The following is a 26,743-nucleotide window of genomic DNA, read 5'->3' as shown; positions in this document are numbered from 1 at the left end:
CTTATCTTCTCAACCAGACAGATCTTTTCTCCCTTTTTAAAGGAGATAAATTATTTGTGGAGAATATGAAAGATTCCAAATATTACCCACTTAAAACTTAAGCTATTGTAGCTTTTCCATTGAAGTCAACTACTCTGATTCCTCATTGTGATTTTGAGGTGATCCTGGGATCTTGAAGGGTATACAAGCAGATAACTGGTATCAACTTGGCAAGATCTACCATGTTTAGTTAGATTTCAGACTACACACACACACACACACACACACACACACACACACACACACACACACACACTGCATTAGTCAGATTTGGAGAGGCTTAGTTAGCCTAGGATTTGCTATAGTGAGATGAAATTTTCTATCATTACAACTGTCTCAGATGGTCTACTAAATCACTGAAGGTTCATGATCTCTGTCTGGTCATTCTCCAAGGAAAGCCCAGATAATTTAATTAAAGCAGAAGCTTTACAAATATCATTGATCTTACTGATTTCATTGCCCTCTGCCTACAATGGGTATCCCAAACTTTCTCCATTCTTTTCCTTCCTTCCCTCAATTCCATCCTTACCATTTCTTGTTGGGGTTTTTTTGTTGTTGTTGTTGTTTTTTAGGTTTTTGCAAGGCAATGGGGTTAAGTGGCTTGCCCAAGGCCACACAGCTAGGTAATTATTAAGTGTCTGAGACCAGATTTGAACCCAGGTACTCCTGACTCCAAGGCCGGTGCTTTATCCACTACGCCACCTAGCCACCCCTCCACCTAGCTGCCCCTCTTACCATTTCTTAAACTCTTAGAATTTAATGAAAAAAAATCTTCTCTTTGCTTTTTCTTTGTTAAATTCTCTAAGTATCCCTCTTCTTTGTTCAATTGGCCCATGAAAAAAACTGTTCTGACTTATTTCTTTGTATCCAGTTAATGTAACCATCAACTATCACGTTTAGAGTTCTTTCCAAACATGCAGTTTAAGAGTGGGTATGGAAAATAAAGAATGTTAACCTAAGCTTTTGGTAGTTATTGTTATTTATTTAAATTCTTTCTATTATTTGATAAAAGCTTATGTCACTGAACCTTTCTGTGGGGAAAATCCATGTGGGTGTTTCCTCACTCTGCCTTTAGTAAGTTGGCAGGAATTTTACATGGTTAAGTGGTTTACCCCTGGTTATATAGCTAAAATGTGCAATGACTTAGAACTTTGGTTTTCTGACTCCAAATCCACTCTCCACTTAGCCATAATTCCTATCTTCCTTGTATACAGGGAGCCCAAAAATCTAAAGCTATTAAACTTCAATCAGAATGTTTGTTGAATGTTTAGACTTTTCCTATTCTGTATTTGTAAAGTTGATTATTTGAATCCAAATATAAAATTTTACATTTATCTCTATTAAACTGCATCTTATATTGTTCCAGCATTCAACAGATATGCTCTGAAATGGTCCATCATTCCAGTTGTGGATGAAAAAAATGTTGATAGCACAAGGCCAAAGACAAGTATCTAAAGGAATTTGATAATACTGTTCAATTAAATTACTAGGTTTTTTTGGATGTGGTCTTTCAACTAATTCTGAGGCAATTTAATTGTACATTCATTTAACTTATATCTTATTATTTTGTCCATAAAAATAGAATGAAGATTTACTGGGGAAGGGTGATAGTGTTCTGGAATCGAAGAAGACATCATTTCTATAATCTCAGTATTCAAAGCTTATTTTGCTTTCCACACTACAGAGAGACTTTTAAAAAACGATTTGCTGAAATAGTCATTCTAATTCTAACATTCCCTTTTTAGTAGTCTAATTGTTATTCAGTCATTTCAATCTTGTCTAACTTTTCATGACTCCATTTGAGGTTTTCTTGGCAAAGATACTGGAGTAGTTTGCCATTTTCTTCTCAGTTCATTTAACAGATGAGCAAACTGAGGTGGCTAGGCTAAAGTGATTTGCTCAGGATCACACATATCTGAGGCCATATTTGAACTCAGATTTTCCCAGTTCCAGATCAAACCCACTTATCTAGCTGTCCTTAGTAGTCTAGTTATCCTGTCACAAAAAAAGAAAAGAAAATTGTTTCATCTGGTCTGCCATTATAGTTCTTTGGGACCTTTGTTTTATGTCCTCTAGAATTGTGTCAGGAACCAGTCAGAATTTTTGGCCTACAATTTGCTGAATCACTGATTTTTGAAAGAAATGTGGAGAACTAGAGAAGGTAGTAGTACAGAAGTACAAAAAACAGCTGTCCCAATTTTCAGAAAAGGAAGATGTAATTTTGTGATAATATCTGATAATTCTTTCAGTACTCTAAGGATGTTACTCCTTTGAACTTGGTGAGCTGAAGCTGGATCATTGCCCTTTTGTAAATTCCCTCAAGTATTTTGAAATTCATTGACCTTTTAAAAAAGATTATTCTTGTAGAGAAAATAGAAATTAAACTTTTTTTTTGAATATTTCTGCTTTTTTCTGTTACCTGTTAACCTCCACACCTTGAAAAGAGTTCTAATCTCCTTAATGCTCCTTTTGCCCCCAACATAGCCTTTTCATCTATTTATTTATTAGTTTATTGATTTATTTTTGGAGACTAGCTCATCCTATCTTTCAAGTGCTATAGTCCCTCTTGGGCCTGACCTTATTGTTGATTGGTACAGAAGCTTTAAACTGTTCCATTTTTCTGACCTCTGGTTTACTTTCCTTTAGGCAGTCTGGCAACCTTCTGCTACTGAGGGGCTCACCATGTTGTAGGTAGACTTAGATTGGCTTTAGCTATATTCTTAAATTCTGGAGTGTAAAGGATCTTCCAGGAGCAGGAAAAAAAGTATGTATTGTCCAACACATCCACAAATACACATTTTATGCAGCCATGGATCTCAGTTTCACACCATGTACTTTTATCTATATCTACATAGATAGATACATATATATATATATACATAATGAATTATACATTATTTTCAAAAGTCTGCTGTGTTCTTCCTTTTGAAATTTTCTCTATTCTTGTCTGTGAATGTTTTTGAAATATTTTTTGGCATCAGTATTAGTGACTTACTCCCTATCTTCTACCTTTAATCAAGAAAAAGAAAAAAATGGGAAATCCTTTATGGTTTTTTTTTAGGTTTTTGCAAGGCAAATGGAGTTAAGTGGTTTGCCCAAGGCCATACAGCTAGGTAATTATTAAGTGTCTGAAGTCGAATTTGAACTCAGGTACTCCTGACTCCAAGGCCAGTGCTCTATCCACTGCACCACCTAACCATCCCAAAATCCTTTTTTTTTTTTTTAAAGGATAAGCATTAAGTTGGGAGCCACTTCATAATCTTATGGTAAGAACCCAAGATGGGGTCAACCCCTTAGTTCCAGTAGCAAGAGAAAGATCCCAGGCAAATAGCCCCTTGGCAAGAATTCACTGTGGAGGGGCAGTCCTAGAGCCCCCATGATAAAAGGGGGCAAAGAGATCCCAAATTAGTGCTTAATGAGGGGGTGATTGAGGAGTCCCAGGAGCAGCAAGAAAAGAGGGCCTTTATCAGGGCTCTTGGCACTGCAGAAAAATGACCTCAAAAGCATTTACACAGCCCTAATCCAGGTGCAGCATGCAAGGAGTGTGGGCCTGAACAATAGCATTCCTGCAGAGGATAGTATTGTGGTCTTAGTTAACCACTTTGAAGACAAATTTGGGCCTGCCCATAACTTCTAGGAATACAGGAGCTGAATATAATCCAAGCACCTCCATCCCCCTACTCAGAAACCCTTGAGGCAGTTAAGAGCAGACTACCAAGCTAAAATCTCAAGGAACCTAACAAATTCAAGTAGAAAAACATATCCTGATACAAGGATTACATGAGTACCTGGCAGAAATGAAGCCTTATCAAAGAACAGAATGTTCTGAAAATTAGAATGGGTCAAATAGCAAATGACTGAGCCAAACAATATTTTTAAAAAAAATCAATAGATTAAAAAAGTCAAGAAAACGTGAAAAAAATATAATAGCAGAGTAGCCCAGCAGCAAAATGGATTGATAGTCAAAGAAATTAATGGACTATTTGAAACTCATGCCCACAAAAAAAAGGTTGGATTTATTTCAAAAAGTCATAAATGAAAACTATCTGGAACTCTTAGAACCAGAGAGCAAAATAAAAATAGGATCCATTAATCACCTCCTAAAATATAAGCCAAAATTAATACTCTCAGGAAGACTATAGTCAAAATCCAGTTTGCAGGTCTAAGGAAGGAATGGGGTAGGAAATGGGCCTCCTGTGATCCTCATTTTCATCTGAACTAGAAAAGAAAGATTGAATTACAAGTAAATGCCTGCAAAGATACATATATTTCATAAACACAAAAAAGAAATAGGAAGGGGAGACACTGGGTGGAAGACAGGAGTTAAGAAGGGTAGGACAGGTAAAGGAATACTCATTTTTATTTGTAAAGAAGGGGGATGAGGAGAAAGAGCTGAAAAAGAATTAAGAGAATAAACAAAATGGAGAGAAACATCTAGTGAGCAAACATAAGTTGAATGGAATGAACCTATCCGTAATATGAAAGAGGAGAAAGTAGAATCCAACATTGTTTACACAAAAGGTACATTAGAAACAAAAACTCTCACACAGATTTAAAATGCAGGGCTAGAGCAAAATATTATGTATTAGTTAAATTCACATTAAATTCACAAGGCTATAGAAACACGATGATGATGACATTTGATCTTCTTAAAGAAGACCATGACATCAGGGAGGTGATGCCTTGACTAGAATAAGAATTGGATTTGAATGATGGGGGGCTGTGCTAAGTCACCAGCCTCACTTTGTCCTCCAGAGTCATCTGATCCAGTGGTTATGGGCAGACTACCAAGCTAAAGATGACCCTGGATATGAGACAATCAGGGTCAGGTGACTTGCCCAAGGTCACAGAACTAGTGAGTATCAAGTGTCTGAGGCTGGACTCTCACTCCCATTCTCCTGACTCCAAGGCCAGTGCTCCGTTCACCATGCCATCTAGTTGCTCATATAGAAACATAGACACCAATAAATTAATAAACCTTTATTAACCTTTTACTATGTACTAGGCACTATATTAAAAACAGATTAATTGAAAAACTATATTTAAAGGCAACATAGATTACAATGTTAAACATAAAGATTACATAGCATCCAAATATTTAAAGGAGGTATGTCCAACCTGCTGCATTGTGTGGTGTGGGTTGCATTGTATTCATGAATGAGTATTGAATTCTATATCTGTGGTTCAGAAGATCCAACAGGTTGGATACCCCTGATTAAAAGGGAAAGTCAATGAATCTTTAAAAACTAAAAATTGAATTCCATTAAATATTTGAATGAGTACTATTTGAAGTTATGTAAAGTATCGTTGACTCTAGCCCAATGGAAATTCAAAGTAGAATTGGAATAATAGGACCACATCCTGTGATTCTTTGTTCTCATTGCAATCTAGCTGTAGTAAATCTCTGATTGTAACAAGGAAGAAATTAAGGACCTAAGTAGAACTTTAGAATAATTTAAAATGATAGATCCATGTGGTTACTAGATGGAAATAATAAGGAATTTATGTATTTTTAGCTCCAATGGTCTACAAAAATTGACCACATGGACTTCTTATCAAAAAAATGCAGAAAAGCAAAAATAATACCTTTTGCTGATCACAGTGAAGTTAAAAAAAATCCTCAGTCAAGGGAATTTAATCAAAATTTAAAATTTGAGGGTAATACTAAAGAATTGAGTTAGAGGATAAATCACAGAAATAAAAGAAAAGCTAATCAAACCATATGACAATAAGACATCCAGAACTTATGGGATTTATTTAAAGTGTTCTTTGGGGGAAAATTTGTATCTCTGAAATCTTTCAACAACAAAAGGGAAAAGAAACAAATAAGACCCTGGACCAGTCATTTAACCCTGCTTGCTTCTGTTTCCTCATCTGTAAAAATGATCTGGAGGATTTTTGCAAGCCATTCTAGTAGCTTGGTAGTCAGTCTGCTGAAACCTCAAATGGAGTTTGAAATGAAAAAAAGAAACCTTGACAAAAATCTGATTCTATTTTAAAAAATACAAACAACAATAAATAAATAATCCTTTACTTAATGTATTAAACATATCTATCTAAAGTTAAGGGGAAAATATTTGTAATAGAGAAAAGTTAGATCTCTTTCCATTAAGATAAATCATGGATGCTCATTTTGCCTTTGGCTTAATAGTACTTGAAAGGCTATAGCCCTAAGATAAAAAAGAAAAGGAAAGAACCAACAATCTTTTTTATAGATAAAATTTTCATTGATAACCCTAAAGATTAACTAAAAGTAAATTCAGAAAAATTGTAGGCTTTAAAATAAATCCATCTAAATCCTTAACGTTCTGTTTGTGTGTGTGTGTGTGTGTGTGTGTGTGTCTGTCTGTCTGTCTGTCTGTCTGTCTGTCTGTCTGTCTGTCTTTAAATCAAGGACAAAGCCAGATATATGAATGTTAAGCAATGGATAAAATAAAATAAAATTCTGGAAGATCAGAGTCCAAGTATGACCTCACATACTGGTTATGTGACCCTAGATAGGTCATTTAACCTTTTCTGCCTCAATCTCCTCAACTGAAAATGGGAATAATAGCACCACTTTGCGGGGTTGTAGTGAGGATCAAATGAGATCATATTTGTAAAAAGTCCTTTCCATAGTATCTGATATACAGTAACCATTTATCCCTTTCCTTCCCATTGTCTTTAGATACTCAGACCAAAAGTTTTTCCTATCACTAACCAGTTTTGGGTGTAGGTGGGTTGTTTATTGAATTTCTAACCTAGTGATAGTTGTAGTATTTATATTTGATTTAAAAAAATGAAAACAAGTATGAATTAACTGTTACATTTCTTTCATATTAATCATGTGTACAAATTACACAATTTTTTCTTTTAATATTTTTATTCTCTACTTAAATAATAGTTGGAGTATATTGTACACAAAACTTGTGAAACTCTGTAGCCCATTTCCCTAAACCAGTGCTTCACATCCTTTCAAAAGTGCCTTACACATATGACCTCATTTTATCCCACAACCTTATGAGATAGACTCTGTTATTATTATCCCCATTTTACAGTTGAGAAAAGGCAGAAATTAAATGATGTGGCCAGGGTCACACAATGTGTATCTGAAGCACTCAATAAGTCATTTAATTTAGGTAGACTTGTCATTTTTATTATAATAGCTTGGCCTATCCACGAGCAGTTGTTATTTGCCCACTTATTTAGATCTGATTTTACTTGTGTGAAAAAGTGTTTTGTAGTTGTTTTCATAGAATTTCTGAGTCTACCTTGGCAGATAGACTTCCAAGTATTTTATGTTGTCTGAAGTTATTTTAATTTCTCTTTCTAAGGTTTGCTGCTGTACCTTGTTAGTAATGTTTAAAAATGCTGAAGATTTTTGTGGGGTTATTTTGCTAAAGTTGGTAATTGTTTTCAGTAGTCTTTTAGCCAATTTTTTTAGAGTTCTCTAGTATAACATCACACCATCTGCACAGTGAGAGAATTTTGTTTCTTCCTTTCCAATTCTAATTCCTTGAATTTCTTTTTCTTCACTAACATTTCTTTGGGGGGGAGGGGTTACCAAGGCAATGGGGTTAAGTGGCTTGCCCAAGGCCACATGGCTAGGTAATTATTAAGTGTCTGAGGCAGGATTTGAACTCAGGTCCTCCTGACTCCAGGGCTGGTGCTCAATCCACTGCACCACCTAGCCACCCTTTCACTAACATTTCTGATACACTATTGAATAGTAGTGGTGATAACAAGCACCATTGTTTCATCCCTGGTCTTATTGGGAATGTTTCTAGCTTAGCTTATCCCCATTGCAGAGAGAGAGAAAGAGAGGGAGAGGGAGAGGGAGAGGGAGGGAGGGAGGGAGATAGAGACAACTATGAAAGGAGGGAGAGAGAGAGATTAGCTTCTCTTCCTGTTCAATTTAAATGCACTTCTGTAGTGGATTGAACAGGGGTGGCACTTGGGGTGTAGTCTAGCAACTGGCTTCAGGTATTTTCCAGTAGGCAAGCTAAGTGTCTTTCCTGGCCTAAGCCATGTCATTTCAAGATCAGGTAGACTCGAAAACTTGAAATTGGAAGAGGGGAAGAACTGACACCACTCCCATCTTGATGAATTCACATTTAACAATGAAATCACTTTGAACTACAGGAAGTTCCCACACAGGCACAGACAAATTTTTTCCTAATCACATCTCCTATGTCCAAAACTCCCTGCACCAATTAGGCTGAATTTCTTTGTGAACTGCCTAATTGTAAATGTAAGTATGTATGTATCAATTAAGAGATTGTTCTTGTTTTTAAATTTGAATCAGTTTGTTTTATCTCTTGGGTACCAAGTTGGGGGGGGTGATGCCTCTGCCTATTGAGACGACTGCTTTTCAGTGAAGTAGGAAAGCAGAATGATACATTAGTAAGTGTAGTACTGTAGAAATGATAGGCAATTTGGAATCTGAGAACCTGGATACAAATCCCAGCTTTGTCACAGCTGCCTGCATGACCTTGGGCACAATCACAAAAGCTCTCATATTCAGTTTCCTTCTCCCTCCATTGAATCTCACTATGAGCCTATGAGATAGTGGAGATCAGCTCATCTCCCTCCTGTTTTCTCCAAGCTTTTGACAAGGTAGTGCCCACTCCCCAGTCCAGAATGCCTCAGAGTTCCTCCTCCTCCTTTAGCCCTAGACTTGGGGAAAGATTGACCTCTGCATCATTTGGACAGAGAAGTCTAAGACTGGGGGATCAGGGACTACTCCAAAGGCTGCAGGGCAGCTGGATTCTACCCACTGGACTTTACTTTCCACCTGCCCTGGAGGCTTGTCTATACTGGAATCTTGGCAGAAATCCAAGACTACTTTGTGATTCTTAAATTGAATGGGGAGAGAGTTAGTGGGTAAAGTATCCATCTTTAAGCCCCCTTCATGTTTTTAGGGGATCCAGGATCTCATGGATTTTGAGATGTCTTTTCCCCAAATAGACATTCTTGGTATGGGGGGGGGTCAAGAAGAGAGATAAATTAAACAGGCCTCTTTGGTTGATTGATTTACATGCCTCTTTCAGGTGTCTACAGGTCTCTTCCAGGTAACTGCAGTATTTTGGGTTTGTTGAAATATTAGCATTCATTAGGCAAAATCCCCCTTTGACCTGAATTCTATTCTGTATCTCTTTTATTACACTTGTGAATGCTTTTGGCAAACATGCCTCTCCTGTTTTATGCCTTATCTGATATTTTTTTATCAGAATGTTATTTCACTTGTGCCTGGTTTTCCAGGAAATATTGAATGATTTTGATTTGTAGATAAGAAATACTTTGAGGTAAAAATATTGTTGTTCAGCCATGTTTGACTCTTTGTGATCTCATTTGGGGTTTTCTTGGCAAAAGATACTGAAATGGTTTGCCATTTCTTCTCGAGCTCATTTGACAGATGAGGCAAACCAGGGGTAAGTGCCTTGCCCAAAGTCACACAGCTAGCAAGTGTCTAAAGCCAGATTTGAATTCAGACTCAAACTCTATCTATTGTGCCACTTAATTGACCCTTTCTGATTCATCTAGCATAGATTCCTAAATCTAGCATAGGAACGTCCGTAGATGCTTCAGTCTCTTTTTTGGACAGTGGGTTTTTTTTCACCTACCAAATCAGTGGCTTTTTATAGTCAATTAACAATAGACAAAATAAGTCTTGAGACTTTTTTCATTGTCTTGGCCAGATTTGTGTATAATATGGTTTTGCCTGGGCCAAGTTGAAGCTCCTCTCCCCTCCCTCCCCACCTTCATGGGAGATAGATGAAGGATGAAATGGGACAGAACCTTTTAGTGATGTTAGGAGGAAGAGATAGAATGTTTAAATTACAGTTTAACTCTTCAGTAAAATATGAAGCAAGATCCTCAACTGAGGGGTGCAGGGGAGCCTTGGAAGCTTTGAGGAGAAATGGAAAGGTTTTGAAGACTGTAAATAATAGTCTTCCTCAGAAATGTAACAATAGTTGACATTTTTATATGAGTGGCGAAAATTAGAAAGGACAGCTGCCTTAAGATTTTGAAGACCCTTCATATGGCAGAAGGAAAAGATTTATTCTATTTGACCCCAGAGGTCAGAAGCAGAAGCCATGGATAGAAGTTGGAAAGAGACTGATTTGGAGTTGGGTGAAAGAGAAAAACTGTGCAATGGGTTACAAACTGCTCTGGTATCTTTTCCAAGAGACCCATATGGGGTCATGAAAAGTGGAACATAACTGGAAACTTACTTAAAAACTCCTGCAGAGTATAGTGAGTTTTCTCTCATTGAGGAAAGTTGTGATAGAGAGGGAAAGCTCAAGAAAAGTCATGGATAAAGACATGTCAGAAAACTTTTAGAATAGGTTCTTTTTTATTTTAGATTAAATTGAGGTTGGATATAAAGTTTTACTTATCTGATTCTCAGCCCTTTGAAATATACTACAGGTATCTCCATTTTACAGATGGGGCAAGTGAGATTTTTAACCTTAAGTCACATAGGTAAATAAGTATCAGAATCTATATTCGAATTCAGATCTCTTAAATCCAACATCAGTATTATTTCCACTACTATTCAGTTCAGTAATTATTACATGTCTATTCTATAAAAGCACTGTTCCTAGGAGCTAAGGTTATAAAAGTTACAAGGTTATAAAGGTTATAAAAACAATAACCATTGTCATTGTCCTGAGATGATCTTTGGTTCTTTATTTGTAAATGTTTCCTCATTTTTCCTCATATATCTCATATATTTTCATCCCTGATCTTTTTGGGAATGTTCTTATCTTATCCCCATTGCAGATAATGCTTACTTGATGGTTTTAGATAGTTACTGCTTATCATATCAACGAAAACTCCCATTTATTCCTATGTTTGTTGGTGTTTTTAATAGGAATGGGTACTGTATTTTGTCAAGCATTTTCTTCAAAAATAAAATTGGAAGGGTAACATTAGGTAACATATGAAAATACTTTGAAAAATATGACTGAAAATCTAAGTTGGTTATTACTGTATTGTTTCTGCTTTTAACACATGAAGAAATTGGATTGAGATCATTTGAGAAATTAAATATACACATAATATAGACATACAAGATAGTAAATTATGATTGCAATCATTTTCTGAATTAACAATTTATATAGCAATTTAAGAAATTAACAATTTGTTAAAAATTTGTTAACAATTAACAATTTATAATTTTGTAAATATCCACCCATTTCATTTAGATTGTCAGTCTTATTGGTGTACAGTTGGGCAAAATAGCTCTGAATTATTGCTTTAATTTTCTCTTCAATGATAGTAAATTCACCTTTATTTTACTTCATTTTTATGGTTTAGATAAACCTTGGTAAAAATAAACTTTAAAGAAAATATATTTTTTAGCATCAACAAAATTTTTTTCTCATATAATCTCCACTGTTTTCTTGTTTTTTATTAAAAATTTTATTTGAGTTTTACAATTTTTCCCCCAGTCTTACTTCCCTTCCCCCAACCCCCCACAGAAAGCAATCTGTCAGTCTTCACTTTGTTTTCATGTTGTACCTTGATCCAAATTGAGTGTGATGAGATAGAAATATCCTTAAGGAAGAAACAAAGTATAAGAAATAAAAAGATCAGACAATAAGATATCTATTTGTTTTCTAAATTAAAGAATGTCCACTATTTTCAGCAAGTCTTCTCATACAACAAGTAATATTTATAAGGTAAAAGGAAGATAATTTTGCAGGACTGACTGGTAAATGAATTTAAAAAGTGGAACTCTGCATTGTTACTACATGTGTTGACTCCCCCCACCCCCACAAAGGAATAGAATGAAAGTGTCTTCTCAGTATCTCTTCTTTGGAGTTACACTTATTTTTGGAACATTCACTTTTAATTTTATTTTTTGGTTCTTTTTACATTGTTGTCATAATGTAGATTGTTTTGTTGACTCTGCTTATTTTACTTTGTTATCAGACCATATATGCCTTTCCATGCTTCTCTATATTTCATTTATTTCTTAGAATTCAAAAAAATTTCCTTATATTCATGAACCACAATTTGTTTAATCATTTCTCAAACTACTTTTTCCCCCCAATTCTTTTCCATCACAAAGTGCTTCTGGAAATATTTTGTTGTGGGAAGGGAAGGATGACATTTAAACACATCTTTAGGAATATAAACTAGTAGTGGAATCTCTGGGTCAGAAGGGTCAAAAATGTTCTTTAGGCACTAAATTTGCATAAATACAAACTGCTTTCTGAAATGGTTATACTGCTTTGCTAATTCTGCCAACAGTGTGCTATTGTACTTGGTCTTCAACTCCTACAGCACTATTTCTGTAATTTGACATTTTTACCTGTATACAGGGTATGATGTGTACAGCAAAATGATTTGCATTTTGCTGATTATTAGTGATTTGGAGAATTCTATCATATGTTTTTTTAGTTTGTAATTCTTCTTTGAGAACAGTTTGTCCATATTCTCTTCTAGCACTTATCTATAGGATACCTAGTATCCTAGTATCACCACTATACATTATTGTATGAGAAATGCTAATTTTAGCAATAAGAAAAGAAAAAGAAATTGGTGGAATTCGAATAGACAATGAGCAAACAAAATTCACTCTTTTCAGTTGATATGATGGTATACTTTGAGAATTCTAGAGAATCAAATAAAAGACTACCTAAAACAAAAACTTTAGAGGAAATTAGAAAATAAAGCCACATACCTTTAATAGCTATGAGTAGGGGGGATTATTCTTGACCAAAATAGAGAGGCAATTTCAAAGAATAAAATGGAGATTTTTGATTTCATGAAACTGAAAAAATTCTGTCCAAAACTCATGTGTTGCCAGTGCTGAGATTTTTTTTTTTATTTTTGCAAGGCAGTGCAGATAAGTGACTTGCCCAAGGTCATGCAGTTAGGTAATTAGTAAGTGTCTTGAGTTCAGATTTGAGGTTGAGATTTTTAAGGCCAAAAGTCATTTCTCCACAGAAAAGAATGATAGGTTTGTTTCCTCTTTGTTTCTTCTGATTCCTCCAATTTCTTAATGAATAATGGTGATGATAATAGATAATCCTTTTTTTCATCCCTGATCTTTTTGGGATTGCTTTTATCTTATCCCCATTGTGGATAATGCTTGCTTGGTGGTTTTAGATAATGACTGCTTATCATATTAATGAAAACTCCATTTATTCCTATATTTTCTGGTGTTTTTAATAGGAATGGGTACTGTATTTTGTCAAGTTTTTCTGCATCTATTGAGATAATCATATGATTTGTTAGTTTTGTTATTGATATGGTCAATTGTGTTAGTGTTCTTACTTTTGAATCAGACTTTAATTTCTGGTATAAATTTTATCTGTCATAATCCCTGGTGATAAATTGCTGTAATCTCTTTGCTAATGTTTTATTTAAAGATTTTGCATCGATATTCATTAGGGAACTTGATCTATAATTTCTTTATGTAATTGGCTCCTCCTGGTTTAGATATCAGTCCCATACTTGTGTCAAAAATAATTTGGTAGGACTCCTTTGCCGCTTGTTTTTCCAAATAGTTTATGTGGTATTGGAATTCTTTAAACATTTGATAGAATTCACTTATAAATCCATCCGGTCCTAAAGATTTTTCTTCTGGGGAGTTCATTGATGGCTAGTTCAATTTCTTTTTCTGAAATAGAATTGCTTATTTTTTTTTCTCTTTTGTTAATCTGGGCAATTTATAAATTTTTAAGCATTCATCCATTTTACTTAGATTGTCAGCTTTGTTGGCATATTGTTAGGCAAAATAGCTCTGAATTGTTGCTTTAATTTTTCTCTTCATTGGTGGTGAATTCACCCTTTTCATTTTTGATACTGGTAATTTGGTTTTCTTTTTTAATCCAATTAACCAAAGTTTTATCTGTTTTTTTCTTGTAAAGCTAGCTTAGTTTTATTTATCAGTTTAATAGGTTTATTTTCAATTTTATTAATTTCTGCTTTGATTTTTGGAATTCCTAATTTGGAATTTAATTGGGGATTTTTAATTTTCCTAGTTTTTTTTAGTTCATATCAAATTTAATGATCCCCTCTTTCTCTTTTATTCATATTGGCATTTAGAGATATAAAGCTTCCCCTAAGAATTGCTTTGACTGCATCCCATAAGTTTTTATATGTTGCCTAATTGTCATTTTCTTTGAAATTATATATTTTTTTATGATTTGTTGTTTGACCCATTCATTCTTTAAGATTTGGTTAGTTTTTAATTAGTTTTTAGTCTATCTTTCTATGACCCTTTATTATTTGATTGCGAAGGCTTTAATGCCCTAATACATGGTCAGTTTTTGGGTAGGTGCCTTGTTGTTAGTTCATTATCGATAACTGTGACACCTGGAAGGTGATGCCATGACAACAGGTGATTTGGATTTAAGTGAGGGCGTGCTGTTCAAAGTCATCAATCTCACTTTCTCCTCTGGAGTCATCTGTGCCCAGTGACCAAGTGGGCTTAACCAGAGACTCATTGTTGGCCAGAATTATTTGGAACTTATAAACCCCAAGAAAACTTACCAGGCTTTTGGGCCGAGCACCCACAAGTAGAAGGAGGAAAGAAAGAAGGAAGGAAAGGACAGCAGTAGGACTGCTCCTATTAATTCACAGCTATTCTTTTTCCTTTGTTCTTGAAGAGCTTGACATCACAGAGGTTTTGCCATTACATGCAAGTGAGTTGGATTTGAGGAGGACTGTGCAAAATTATCAACTTCACTTTCCTCTTTGAAGGCATCTGGGTCTTGTGGCCTGATCTTGATCAGGACAATTGAAGATGGCCCTGAGTTGCTATCTATTGTTGAGAAAAAGGTATATTCCTTTCTATTCCATTAAATTCTTCCAGAGGTCCATCTATATAACTTTTCTATAACTCTATTCACCTTGTTAATCTCTTTTTTTGTAGTTTGATTTACCTGGTTTGAAGAAGGAGAGGTTGAGGTCCCCCACTAGTACAGTTTTTGCAGTCCATTTCTTCCTGTAACTCATTTATCTACTAAGAATTTGGATGTGATACTACTTTGTTCATGCAGGTTTATTATTGATATTACTTCATTGTCTTTTAGCAAAATGTGGTTTATTTTCTTATCTTTTTAAATTAGATTTGTTTTTGCTTTTGCTCTGTCGGAAATCAGATTTGTAATCCCTGTTTTGTTTTGTTTTTATTTAAGCTGAAGCATAATATATTCTCCTCCAGTTTTTTACTTTTGCTCTGTGTGTAACTCCCTGATTGAAATATGTATCTAGTAAGCAACATATTGTAGAATTCTGGTTTTTATAATCCACTCAACTATTTACTTCTATTTTATGGGAGAGTGATTTCTACTGGCCCTAGAGTCAGGAGGACCTGAGTTAAAATCCAGCTTCAGAAACTTACTAATTCCTTGGTTGTGTGACCTTGGGCACCTAACCCTATTACTTTGCAAAAAGAAGGAAAAAAACCCCAAAATGTGATTACCAACAGTATCTTTCTCTCAGGCCTATTTTCCTCCAGTTTTCTCCATCCTTCACCTTATCCTTTCTCACCACTGCTTTACTTCTGATCCCCATCTCTCTCAATGTACCCTCTTCTTTCCCATTCTATTTCTGTCATTCCTTCTATCATACTTCCCCTGTCCCTTTTCTCTCCCCCTTTCCCTCCTACTTTTCTACGGAACAAAATAAATTTCTGTATCCAAATGGGTGTATATGTTATTTATTCTCTCTTTGAGCCAAATTCAATGAGAGTAAAGTTCAAACAATGTTCCCCCCCTTTCTCCTTTCCCTCTGCTGTAATAGGTTTTTTGTACCTCTTCATGTGACATAATTTTCCTACTCTTACCACCCCCTTTCCTTTTCACAATCCTTTTTTTCACTCCTTAATTTTTTTCATTTCTTCCAAGTCATAAAGTTTATACTCACACCCTCTGTGTATGTATGTATATTTCTTCTAATTGCATATATGGTTACAGTATAGATACAGTTCTCAAGAGGAACAAGCATCATTGTCTCATGTAGGATTATAAATAGTTTAATCTTATTGATAATATATTTTTTCCTGTTTACCTTTTTATGTTTCTCTTGAGTCTTGTATTTTCTGTTCAGCTCTGGTCTTTGCATCAGAAAGGCCCCAGTTTCATTGACTGTCCATCTTTTCCCCTGAAAGATTATGCTCATTTTGCTTGATTCTTGATTGTAATCCAAGATCCTTTGCTCCCCAGAATATCACATTCCAAAGTGTCTAATCCTTTCTTGTAAATGCTGCTAAATCCTGACTGTGGCTTCTTGATATTTGAATTGTTTCCTTAAGACTGCTTCTTCTTTACCCAACAAATCTACAACTTGGCTACAATATTCCTTGGTGTTTTTATTTTGGGATCTCTTTCAGGAGATGATTGGTGGATGCTATGTTACCCTCTAGGCTATCAGGGCAGTTTTCCTTAATTTTTTTTTTTTAGTTTTTTGCAAGGCAAATGGGGTTAAGTGGCTTGCCCAAGGCCACACAGCTAGGTAATTATTAAGTGTCTGAGACCAGATTTGAACCCAGGTACTCCTGCCTCCAGGGCTGGTGCTTTATCAACTGCGGCCACCCAGCCGCCCCTCCTTAACAATTTCTTGAAAGATTCTGTCTGCCTCTTTTTTTTTTTGATGGGGGGGGCCCTTCAGGTAGTCTTAACAATTCTTAAATTATCTCTCTGGATCTATTTTCTGGGTCATTTGTTTTTCCAATGAAGTATCTTACATTTTCTTCTGGTTTTCATTCTTTGGATTTTTATTTGACTGATTCTTGATGCTTTTGTATCTTCTTTTTCATGTGGTCAATTCTAGTTTTAAAGGAGTTGTCTTCATCCTATTTAGCCAATTCTATTTTTTTATGTTGTTTTCTAGGCTGTTTACTTTTCTCATAATTCTGCAAAATTCTCGTTTCTTTTCCAATTTCTACCTTTCTTATTGATTTAAAAAATTATTTTTGAGCACTTCCAAGAGGACTTGAGACCATATTTTTTTAAGGGTTCACATTTATGCATTTTGACAATGTTTTCCTCTTCTGAGTTTGTGTTTTGGTCTCTCCTGTTACCCTTAGTAGCTTTCTATGGTCAAGGCTATTTTCTATCTTACTCATTTTTTAGTGTATTTTGTGACTCTTAGAGTTGAACCTTGCTTCTGGGGTACATTTGGGACTGTCCCTAGTTTCTTGTGCTGCTGGGGACTAGAGGCCTGGTCATTGGCTTTTCACAAGCACTTGTGGCTTGCCCACTGCCCTGGGGTGGCCTGGCTTAGTTGAGCTTGTTGTACCTGGGTTCCCTCCACTAGGACTGGAGGCCTCACAGTTAACCTGCTGTGCCACTAGCCTTCTGAACCAGAATCCAGGAACTGGGACTGGGAGCTTCCCTCTGACTTGCCTGAACTGAATTGGGCTCCCCTTTTACCCTCAAGTGTGACAGACCTTTCCTGAATTCCTTCTGAATTATCTCAAGCTGAAAAATTATTTCACCCTATCTTTTCTGTGGGTTCTGTCTCTCCATGGTCTGTCTAGGGGCTTGATTGAATGTTTTTGAGGGAATTTGTTAGAGAGCTCAGGCAACTCCCTGGTTTCTCTCCACCATCTTGACTCCAGTTCTTTATTTCTTTAAAGATTATGTTATAATCAAAACTAGATAGTATTTTGTGTGCTCTGGTAGATGCCCAAATATTTTATGCATTTTGTAGTTATTTTGAATGATATTGACCTTTCTATTTAGGCTGTTAATTAGAAATATCATTGACTTTTTTACAAAAAGGTTTATTTAATAGTCTGTAATCTTGCTGAAAACAGTCTTAATCAGTATCTTATTCTCTTGAATTTTCTGTGCAGATCATCATGTCGTCAGCAAATAGGAACAATTTTATACCCTCTTTCACTATAAAAAAAAAAGGTCAAGCATTTATTAAGAGCATATTGTGGGCCAAACACTAATCAAGGAGAATATAAATCAATTTCTGCCTTCAGTAAACTTACATATTAACAGAGGAAACACATCTCTTTTATTTTGTCAGTCTTTGTTTCTGCCTTGTCTGATAACATAATAAGATTTTTTGGATTTAAATTGTTTTATTAGATTGTTAAATCCATTCATCTTTAAAGTTGAGTTAGGATTAATTTTCCTTAATTTGTCATTTTTTTCTGAAATGGGAATTTTCTTTGCTTCTCTTTGTTAAGACAGTACTTTTTCTCATTTATATTTAATCTGCTATAGAGTAAATCCTATTCCCCTTACCCTAAATCCCCTCCCCCATTCCTGTGTATAACTTGCTAATTTTGAAATTTTGGTTGCTTTTTTATTCATTTTCTTCCTTTTATCTAGTTACCTAATTCTTCCTCTCTTTCCCCCCCCCCCACCTCATTGTGTAGTCAAGTAAAATCTCCCTTCTTCTCTCTTCCTTCCCTTTTTTATTAGTTTCCCTTTTCATTTTCTGAATTCTTTTCTGGAAATATTTCTTTCCCTTATTCTCATTATTTCTCTCCTGGCCATTCTCTACTTTTACTCTTTTATTCATGGTTTTTTATTCTACTTTATTCCTTCTATAGGCTCTGCATTCCTTATTGAAATGAAACTTCTGAGGTACCTTATTTTGAGCTTCTCAGCAGTGTGATTGCTTGGTAGCTTTTTCCTCTCCTCCATTTTTTTCAAACATCATTTCACTACAGAAATTTTACTATGTCCCTAATTGTAAAGTTTATTATTACTCATTAGATCCTTTATGATTATTCCTTTTTTTAAATTTTTATTAGGTTTTTGCAAGGCAGTGGGGTTAAGTGGCTTGCCCAAGGCCACACAGCTAGGTAATTATTAAGTGTCTGGGGTCTGATTTGAACTCAGGAATTCCAGACTCCAGGGCCAGTGCTCTCTCTTGCACCACCTTGTTTGTTATGAAATCTCCACTTAATTCCTCAAGACAGGATACAAGATAAGAGATATAATATTCTCTGAGAGGTTGTAGTTAGGCACTAAATCTTAAGATACTGTAATCACAGGTTCCCATTTCCCCTTGTAGACTTGATCTTGCCCCATGGGAGCTTTCCTCAGTAGGATCCCTGCCTGTTACCAAATTTGATTTCCCTCATTTCTTTTTCTGTTTTGTTCCTTCTATTTTATCCCATCCTCCTTTAAGTGTTGCTCTTCCTGAGGGTGTACAGAAGTTTTCTTTTCATCATTTACTTTTGAGTTGATTAGGGTGTATTTTCCTATTGAGACAATCAAATTTGTATCATTACTGACATTTTGTATAGTTAGTAAAATTTCATGTCCCTGAACCAAGTTTGGTTTTTCTGTAAATCATGTCAGGATGCAAGTGGATATAACCAAGCAGCATCCCCAAGCACTAGATGTCCCAAAATGTAAAAATAGTAACTGTACTTTATTATAAAAACCTTTGTGAATCTCTTCAGGATCCTGTCTAAGAGGCCTTGGAACTGATTTGTTTGACAACTGAATGCCTTGTCAGTACCTCATATCATTCACAACTTCTTTCTCCCTTCTCATTCTTCAGAAAAACCTTAAGATTCACTTCAGGGCTTTTTTTTTAGTAGCAGAGAATTGAAAAATGAGGGAAGCTCATCAATTGGGGAATGAATGAACAAATTGTTTATATGAGTGTGAAGGAGAACTATTGTTCTGAGAGAAATTATGAATGGTCAGACTTCAGAAAAAAGCCTTGACAGAGTTACATGAACTGATGCTGAGTGAAGTGAGTAAAACCAGGACAACAGCAACATTAGATGTTCATCTATGATGGATGTAACTCCTCTCAGCAGTTCCATGATCAAGAATAATCTTTAGAGACCTATTAAGGAAAATGCCATTCACGTCCAGAGGAAAAAACTTTGGAATAGTTCTATTTTTTCTTTTTCTCATGATTTTTCTTCCCTTTAATTCCAATTCTTCTTTCACTACATGTCTAATATGGAAATGTATTAAGAAACATGATGGTATATGTATAATACCAGATTACTCACTCTCATGGGGAGGGAAAAGAAGGTGGTAGAAAAATATAAAACTCAAAAGCTTATAAAAAGATAACTGCTAATTATATATAATCTTTACATGTAATTAAAAAAACAAAATAACAGTAAAAAAGATTCACTTGAAGGTAAATATTCTAGTTCATAGTGTTTCTTTTAGATCCTTTTCTTTGAGTCCTCAACAGTCATAGCCTCTTTACATACTGGGTGGGTAGTTTACTTCTCAACCCTCAAGTGATTTCTCGGTAGACAGAACTGACAAGCTGGTTGCTAGTCCCCATATACATGCTGATTTTCTGTCCCTCTAATCATTAGTTCTCTGACCAAACACATGCTGAGAAAGTTTATGTTTGTTTTGGGGGTTTTTTTACCTCATTTGGTTTGGGTTTTTTTTTTTTTTAACCTCAGTTGCCTGGGATTGGTGGTTCGGGGGAAAAATTGAATTTTCTTGCATACCTGTGGTTTGGGTTGTGTAGTATGCCCAGAACATGGGAGAAAGGTTGCTGAGGAAATACATTAGAGATTTTGGATTAACCTTATCTTCTGTTACCTCACTAAATTTCTTGGTATCTTCTTAGACAATGGAGACAGTACAATTGCTTTATCTCTTACATATAATTTTAATTTTGCAATAGAAGTCTCAAAAGGTCATTAATATTGGAGAAAATATATAGTCCTCCATTTTGTGGGTACTAATCAAATTTTCATAACTTTTCTACTTGTTTATAATAACTTAATAGCTGTTCTTTCTGTTAAGATTAATTGTCAATCCATTTTTGTAGTTATAATTTTTCCAATTTTCTAATACATAACTATTTTTTCTTTCAGGAAACAGATATTGATGATAAATATGGAGATTTGGATTCCAGAGCAGATTCTGACATACCAGAAGTTCCACTATCCTCAGACAGAACCCCTGAAGTGCTTAAAAAGGCACTGTCTGGCTTATCTGCAAGGTATGATTGAATAAATATTTAATACTAGTACACTTCATTGATTCTTTTGTTCATATACCAGGCTTCTTTTTGTAAAACGATTTGCTTATGGTGTAATCAAAACTTGAATTTGATTCATCCTCAACAATCAGTCCATTTACAATTCAAGACATTGGGTTCATTATTAAAATACTATTTTCCATCTTCCTTTTTCTCTCCTAATTTCTTCTCCCTCCTTCTCCCTTTTAAACATAAATAAATTGAACTCTAGAGAGTTTTAGGTTTAGCTATTTTGTTCAACATCACAATAACAGGGATTGATGGCCAAAATCCACATTATCTATTTTTTTAATTTTAAAATGAATGCTTTCTTAAAAAATACTTTTTCATCTTTATCATTATTTTGTAACATTGTCACAAGTCCTCACTAGTGGGTTTTTTTTTAAGGCAATAGGGTTAAGTAATTTGCCCATAGTCACACAGTCAGGTAATTAAGTGTCTGAGGCCAAATTTGAACTCAGGTCCTCCTGGCTCCAGGACCAGTGCTCTATCCACCGTGCCACCTAGCTGTCCCATCACTAGTGTTTTAAAAGAAGAAAAGTGCAACTTCAGAAAACAAACTAACCCAGATCTGACTATCTATGCTTTACTTTGCAACAGAAGTCTATGATCTCAACTAGAGAAGTTGTCACATATCCTGCTTCACTAATGTTCTTGTAGATTCAAGATGGGCCACAGCATCGATTAGATGCTTATACTGTCTTTTAAGGTTTTTTCCTTTACTTTGCTGTGGATATTACATAAATTGTTTTTTCTGTATCAGGTCATACAATTCTTCCCAAATTTCTCCAAAGCCTTCATATAGAAATATGAAATGGAAAACATTTCATTGACAGAGCAACAGTCCACTTTATTCAAGTGCCATAATTTATTTAGCCACATCCTAATTGATGAGACTCTATTTTGCTTCAGTTCTTACAAAAAAAAGCTGCTATAGGTTTTATGTTGTTGTCTTTCTTTTTTTAATTGTTTTTTAATTTTACAATTTCCCCCCCCAAATCTGGCTTCCCCATCCCCCCACAGAAGGCAGTCTGATAATATTTTCATTGTTTCCATGCTATACATTGATCAAAATTGAGCGTTCAAATGATCAAAATGGAGAGAGAAATCATATCCTTAAAAAAAAAACCTATGAGACAGCAAAATTACATAATAATATACCCTTTTTAAAATTTAAATTAAAGGTAATAGTCTTTGGTATTTGTTTAAACTCAATTCTTTCTGTGGATATAGAGGGTATTCTCCATTTGCAAATACCCTAAAATTGTTGCACTGATAAAATGAGCAAGTCCATTATGATAGATCATCATCCCCATGTATCTATTAGGGTGTTGCTATAGATTTTTATATGTAAGGGGTGTTTATTTTGATTTTTTTACCTCCTTAAAGTATATGCTTATGATCGTACATGTTAGAATCTATGTCAGATTACTTCTCTGTTACAAGGAAAAGAGAGGGATATAGAAAATTGATCTGTCAATTCTCTTTTCTCTTTCAAATAAAGCTTTCTGGAAATCCTAGATCCTCACTTGTTGGTCTTCAAAGATGTGCACTGAGTCATAATGCTATGGTTAATACACTTCTCAGTAACTCTGCTGAGATCATTTTATTTAAGGAAGGGTTAAGGTTCCTGATAGCAGTAGACCTAAGCTAATAGAATATCCTGATTTAGGATTTAATTACTGATTGGTGGGGTTTTCCTTTAGGAACAGTGATAGGGCCCATGAATCTTATCTCCTCAGGTGACTAATTGGGGTGTCTTCAGGGTTCAGTCCATTTTATTAGAGCCAATTAATATAGAAAAAGTACTGGCCTTTGAATTAGAAAGACCTGAATTTCCATCTCACTTGATACTTAATAGCTTGCACAATCCTTAACAATAACCTTTGTGTATCTCAGGTCATTAGGATTCATTGGCCAGATCGCTTCATTTTCCTTTGCTCTTCAAACCTCTTGAAGAGCCCCTTATTGCCAGTCAAGTAGGACAGACCTTTCATCGTCTTTCCTGTTTTTGCAGTGTCTCTCACGTATCCTTTTGTCACACAACCTGTATTCTTATCCAACTACACTGTTTGCCTTTCCCAGAATGTAATTTCTTTGATCTTATGAACTGAAATCTTAAAGAGCAATATAAAGCTGAGTACTCTCTGGGTTCTGGGGGAGGGAAGGTTATTATTGCCTGGGAGTGTGGTGCGGATCAAGGAAGCTTAAGGTAAATGAGATGGCCTTTGAAATGGGCTTTAAAGGATGAGTATAAATGCACCTGGTGGAAACTTTTGAGGCCCAGAGAAAATAGCTTAACCAGAAGTATTGAGATTTAAAAAGGTATAAGATATATCTGATTGGGGGCGGCTAGGTGGCGTAGTGTATAAAGCACTGGCCCTGGAGTCAGGAGTACCTGAGTTCAAATCCGGTCTCAGACACTTAATAATTACCTAGCTGTGTGGCCTTGGGCAAGCCACTTAACCCTGTTTGCCTTGCAAAAACCTAAAAAAAAAAAGATATATATTATTGAAGGTTAAGTAATCTGGAGGTCATAATAGATATTGGAGAGTAGGAGAAGTTGGATATCAGAATGCAGAAGAACATGAATTCTTAATTCAGGAGTTTTAGCACTAGGGAGCCACTGCATTTGGAATATGGGAGCTAGAAGAAAGATATTTGAATGGTCCAAAGGATGGATCTTAGGAAGGGTAAATGGAGGCAAAATGAATTGAGTTACTGAAAGAATTCACAAAAAAAGGCCTGTGGTGATGACTGGGGAGACAGAAGAACAGAGGATTTATTCTGTTGTTGTCATTGTTAGTAAATGTGAAGAGAACAAGGAAAGTACAGGAAAAGGCTGCTCAAGGTAAGCACAGAATTTTAAACTAAGGGACTTTGGAAGGAGCCAGCATGGTCTGAGGAAAGATGATAAATTTGTCTTAGGAAATGATGAATCTGAAGAACTTAAGAGGCACTCATGGAGAGAAGGCCTGTTGGCAGGTGGCAATTACATTCAAATTCTAGTTCAGGAGGGAATTCACTGTATAAAGGTAATCAGTAAAGTTTTGGAAATGAATGAGATTAAGGGAGCCAATGTCAAGAGAGAAGAGGGCCAGTGGAGAGACTATGTAGAGAGGGCCCACATTAGGAGCTGCAAAGGACTGGAAGGGAGGAGGCTAAGAACCAGCCAGAGAAATGGAGATTAGATAAGTAAGAAAAGAACCAGGAGAAGCATATGATATAAGGGAGGAGGAGAGTTTCCTGTCTGGGAAATTGGAAGAGAGTTCAGGTAACCTGAGAAGGGAACAAAATAAAATTATTTGGTGACTAAGAAGTCATTACTGAACTCACTCTTGTCTAAAAAAAATAAACAAACAAACCAGATAGTGGAACCAGACTTAAATTGCTAGAGACAAAAGTGTCATGGTAAAGACTTGAATATGAAGAGGATAGGGATATATTGAGGAAGAGTCTATATAAGGCCTTTTTAAGGACTGTGGAAATTTGAAAAACAGCTGAAGCAGTTAGGAAGAAAGTGAGAATTCAGGTACAAAGACTAAAAGGGATTGAAGATGCGTGATAGAGAGGAGTTAAATACTGAAGCAAGATTTTAGGAGAGTCAGGAAATAGGGAATTCAGGTAAAAATAGTAATAACCTTATCTTCCGAGAGAAGGAGGAAGTGGGGGAAAGCATGTGGGATGGTGATACTAGAGGGAGGAAAGTTAAGGTAGTTGTCATGTCATCAATATTAAGTAGGATTCTGCAACTGCTGTAAATATGGAATTTGGGGATTTACAGAGAGGCAAAAGTTGAGCACTTTCTGTGAGGTATGAGAAAAGTAGCCAATAATTTTATTCAGCCACTTAATTATCAATATTAATAATTAATGATAACAATAATTAGTAATAACTTCCTAATCTCATAGTTTCTTGCTTTTCCTATTCTTGTTGGTATGGGTTACCATGAATTATAAATGAATTTTAGTAAGAATTATGGGGGATTATAAAATCTCATTTAGATCAGAGTCCTTTCCCTTGAAAAATTTAAAGCTTAAAAAAACAAAGTAATGTTTTTGAGAGCAAATTAATTAAATGATAATTGTTGATTTTTTTAACAGGTGGAAAAATTGGTGGATTCGTGGAATTCTTACTCTGACTATGATTTCATTATTTTTCCTGATCATCTACATGGGATCATTTATGTTGATGCTTCTTGTAAGTCTGCTAGATATATTTTATGTTTAATTTGACTTTATTTTTCAGAACATGCAAATGGTTAAAATTATGTGTTTCAAGAGCTTCAAGGAAGGGTAATTCAATACTTGCTTGAAAAAGATATTAAACTATTGTGTGCTGTAGCATTTTTATAAAATATGTTGGGTTCATGTCCTTCAGTTTGCAGAATTGTTATGAACCTAGACTTTGAATCATCCTGTTGGGAAATGCAATCAGATGGATGCTCATTGGTGATAAAGGCCTACAGTGATGGCAAAGATTATATGTATCTTTCTTGCTGCAACATTTCTATAATTGTAAAATTTTGTACAGGCATCACTGTTCTCCTATACTTTGTCAGATCTATGATCTTTCTGATATAGGTATTCTAATCAGTGCCATAGGTCATACTCTATACATTCTTTCTTATTCTGTTTGATTGTGACATTCTTTTTTTGTTTGGGTTTTTTTTGCAAGGTAGTGGGGTTAAGGGATTTGCCTGAAGTCACATAGCTAGGTAATTATTAAGTGTCTAAGGTCTGATTTGAATTCAGGTCCTTCTGACTTTATCCCCTGGTACTGTATCCACTGCACCACATAGCAGCCCCAAGATTGTGCCACTCTTTCCTCTGTTGCACCATAAAATGACAAAAATTGATTAAAAGTATTTTTGGGTTTTGTTTTCAGTTACTAGTATGATAGCAGTTTTAAGTTTTTCGTTGCAAATGTAGTGAGTTAAGTATTAAATGTATTAACTTTTTTCTGTGGGGAAATGCATTAAAAATGTTAACATCTGATACCTGTTTTGTAAATTAGAAACTTTTTGTATTTGTGTCCAAAACAGGCTGTTCTATGAACTAAGCCACTTAGTGTGAAAAATAGTGAAACATTTGGAGGTAAAGACCAACTGTCATTGTTAGCACTATTGTGTACCCAATTATGTACTGGCTTTTAGGATAATCATAGTTTTATTTATAGTTCTTTTGGGCTTTGTAATAAATGTTCATTATATTTATGTCAAATATATCTGATTTCTAAAGCTAGAAAAGATCATATAGCCCAGTATCTTCATTTTACCAGTGAAGAGAGCAAGACCCATAAAATTTAGTTGTGATAACTATTACCTGGTTTTCAAGCAGTGTAAATTCAGCAAGCCTTTGTTCTTCAGGTACTATATGCAGAATAGGATAATAGACATTTGAGGACATTTAAAAGTTTATCTATGACTTATTCTTTGCCCTCATAAAAGTGATATTCTAGAATATCTATTGACAAACAACCTTGCAGAACAAACCCAACCAGCCACCAGTTTTGTATGCCTCAAGAGCAAGGAATGAGTTTTACTTTTCAAAATGAAGTTTTATTGGAGTGCTACAGTACTCATTCGTCTGTGAATCCTCAATGACCGCTTCCATACTACAAAGGTGGTCTATGGCACACTCATTGCCTCGCTGTGCTGCCCAATGCTCTACAGATAGCAGGAAAGGAGTGAACATTCAACAGCATTTCAAGTACCACCTGTAGCTCACTTTTTTTCCTTTTTACTAAGTATCATATGTGG

At 35.3% G+C, this 26,743-nt stretch overlaps 1 protein-coding gene across 1 annotated transcript in view; it reads left to right on the top strand.

Moving 5' to 3' along the window:
* The window catches only part of CDS1 (CDP-diacylglycerol synthase 1), an 83,307-nt gene that overhangs the window by 8,679 nt on the left and 47,885 nt on the right, over nt 1–26,743 (top strand). Inside the window, exons 2-3 of the mRNA XM_074228582.1 lie at nt 20,816–20,943; nt 25,086–25,182. Coding sequence (XP_074084683.1) covers nt 20,816–20,943; nt 25,086–25,182 — 225 coding nt within the window. The remainder of the gene's footprint in view (nt 1–20,815; nt 20,944–25,085; nt 25,183–26,743) is intronic.

Source organism: Macrotis lagotis, chromosome 3 (genome assembly GCF_037893015.1).
Source record: "Macrotis lagotis isolate mMagLag1 chromosome 3, bilby.v1.9.chrom.fasta, whole genome shotgun sequence".
NCBI classification, from domain to species: domain Eukaryota; kingdom Metazoa; phylum Chordata; class Mammalia; order Peramelemorphia; family Peramelidae; genus Macrotis; species Macrotis lagotis.
Note: the sequence above shows the minus strand (reverse complement) of the source record. Positions and strands in the feature narration are given on the sequence as shown.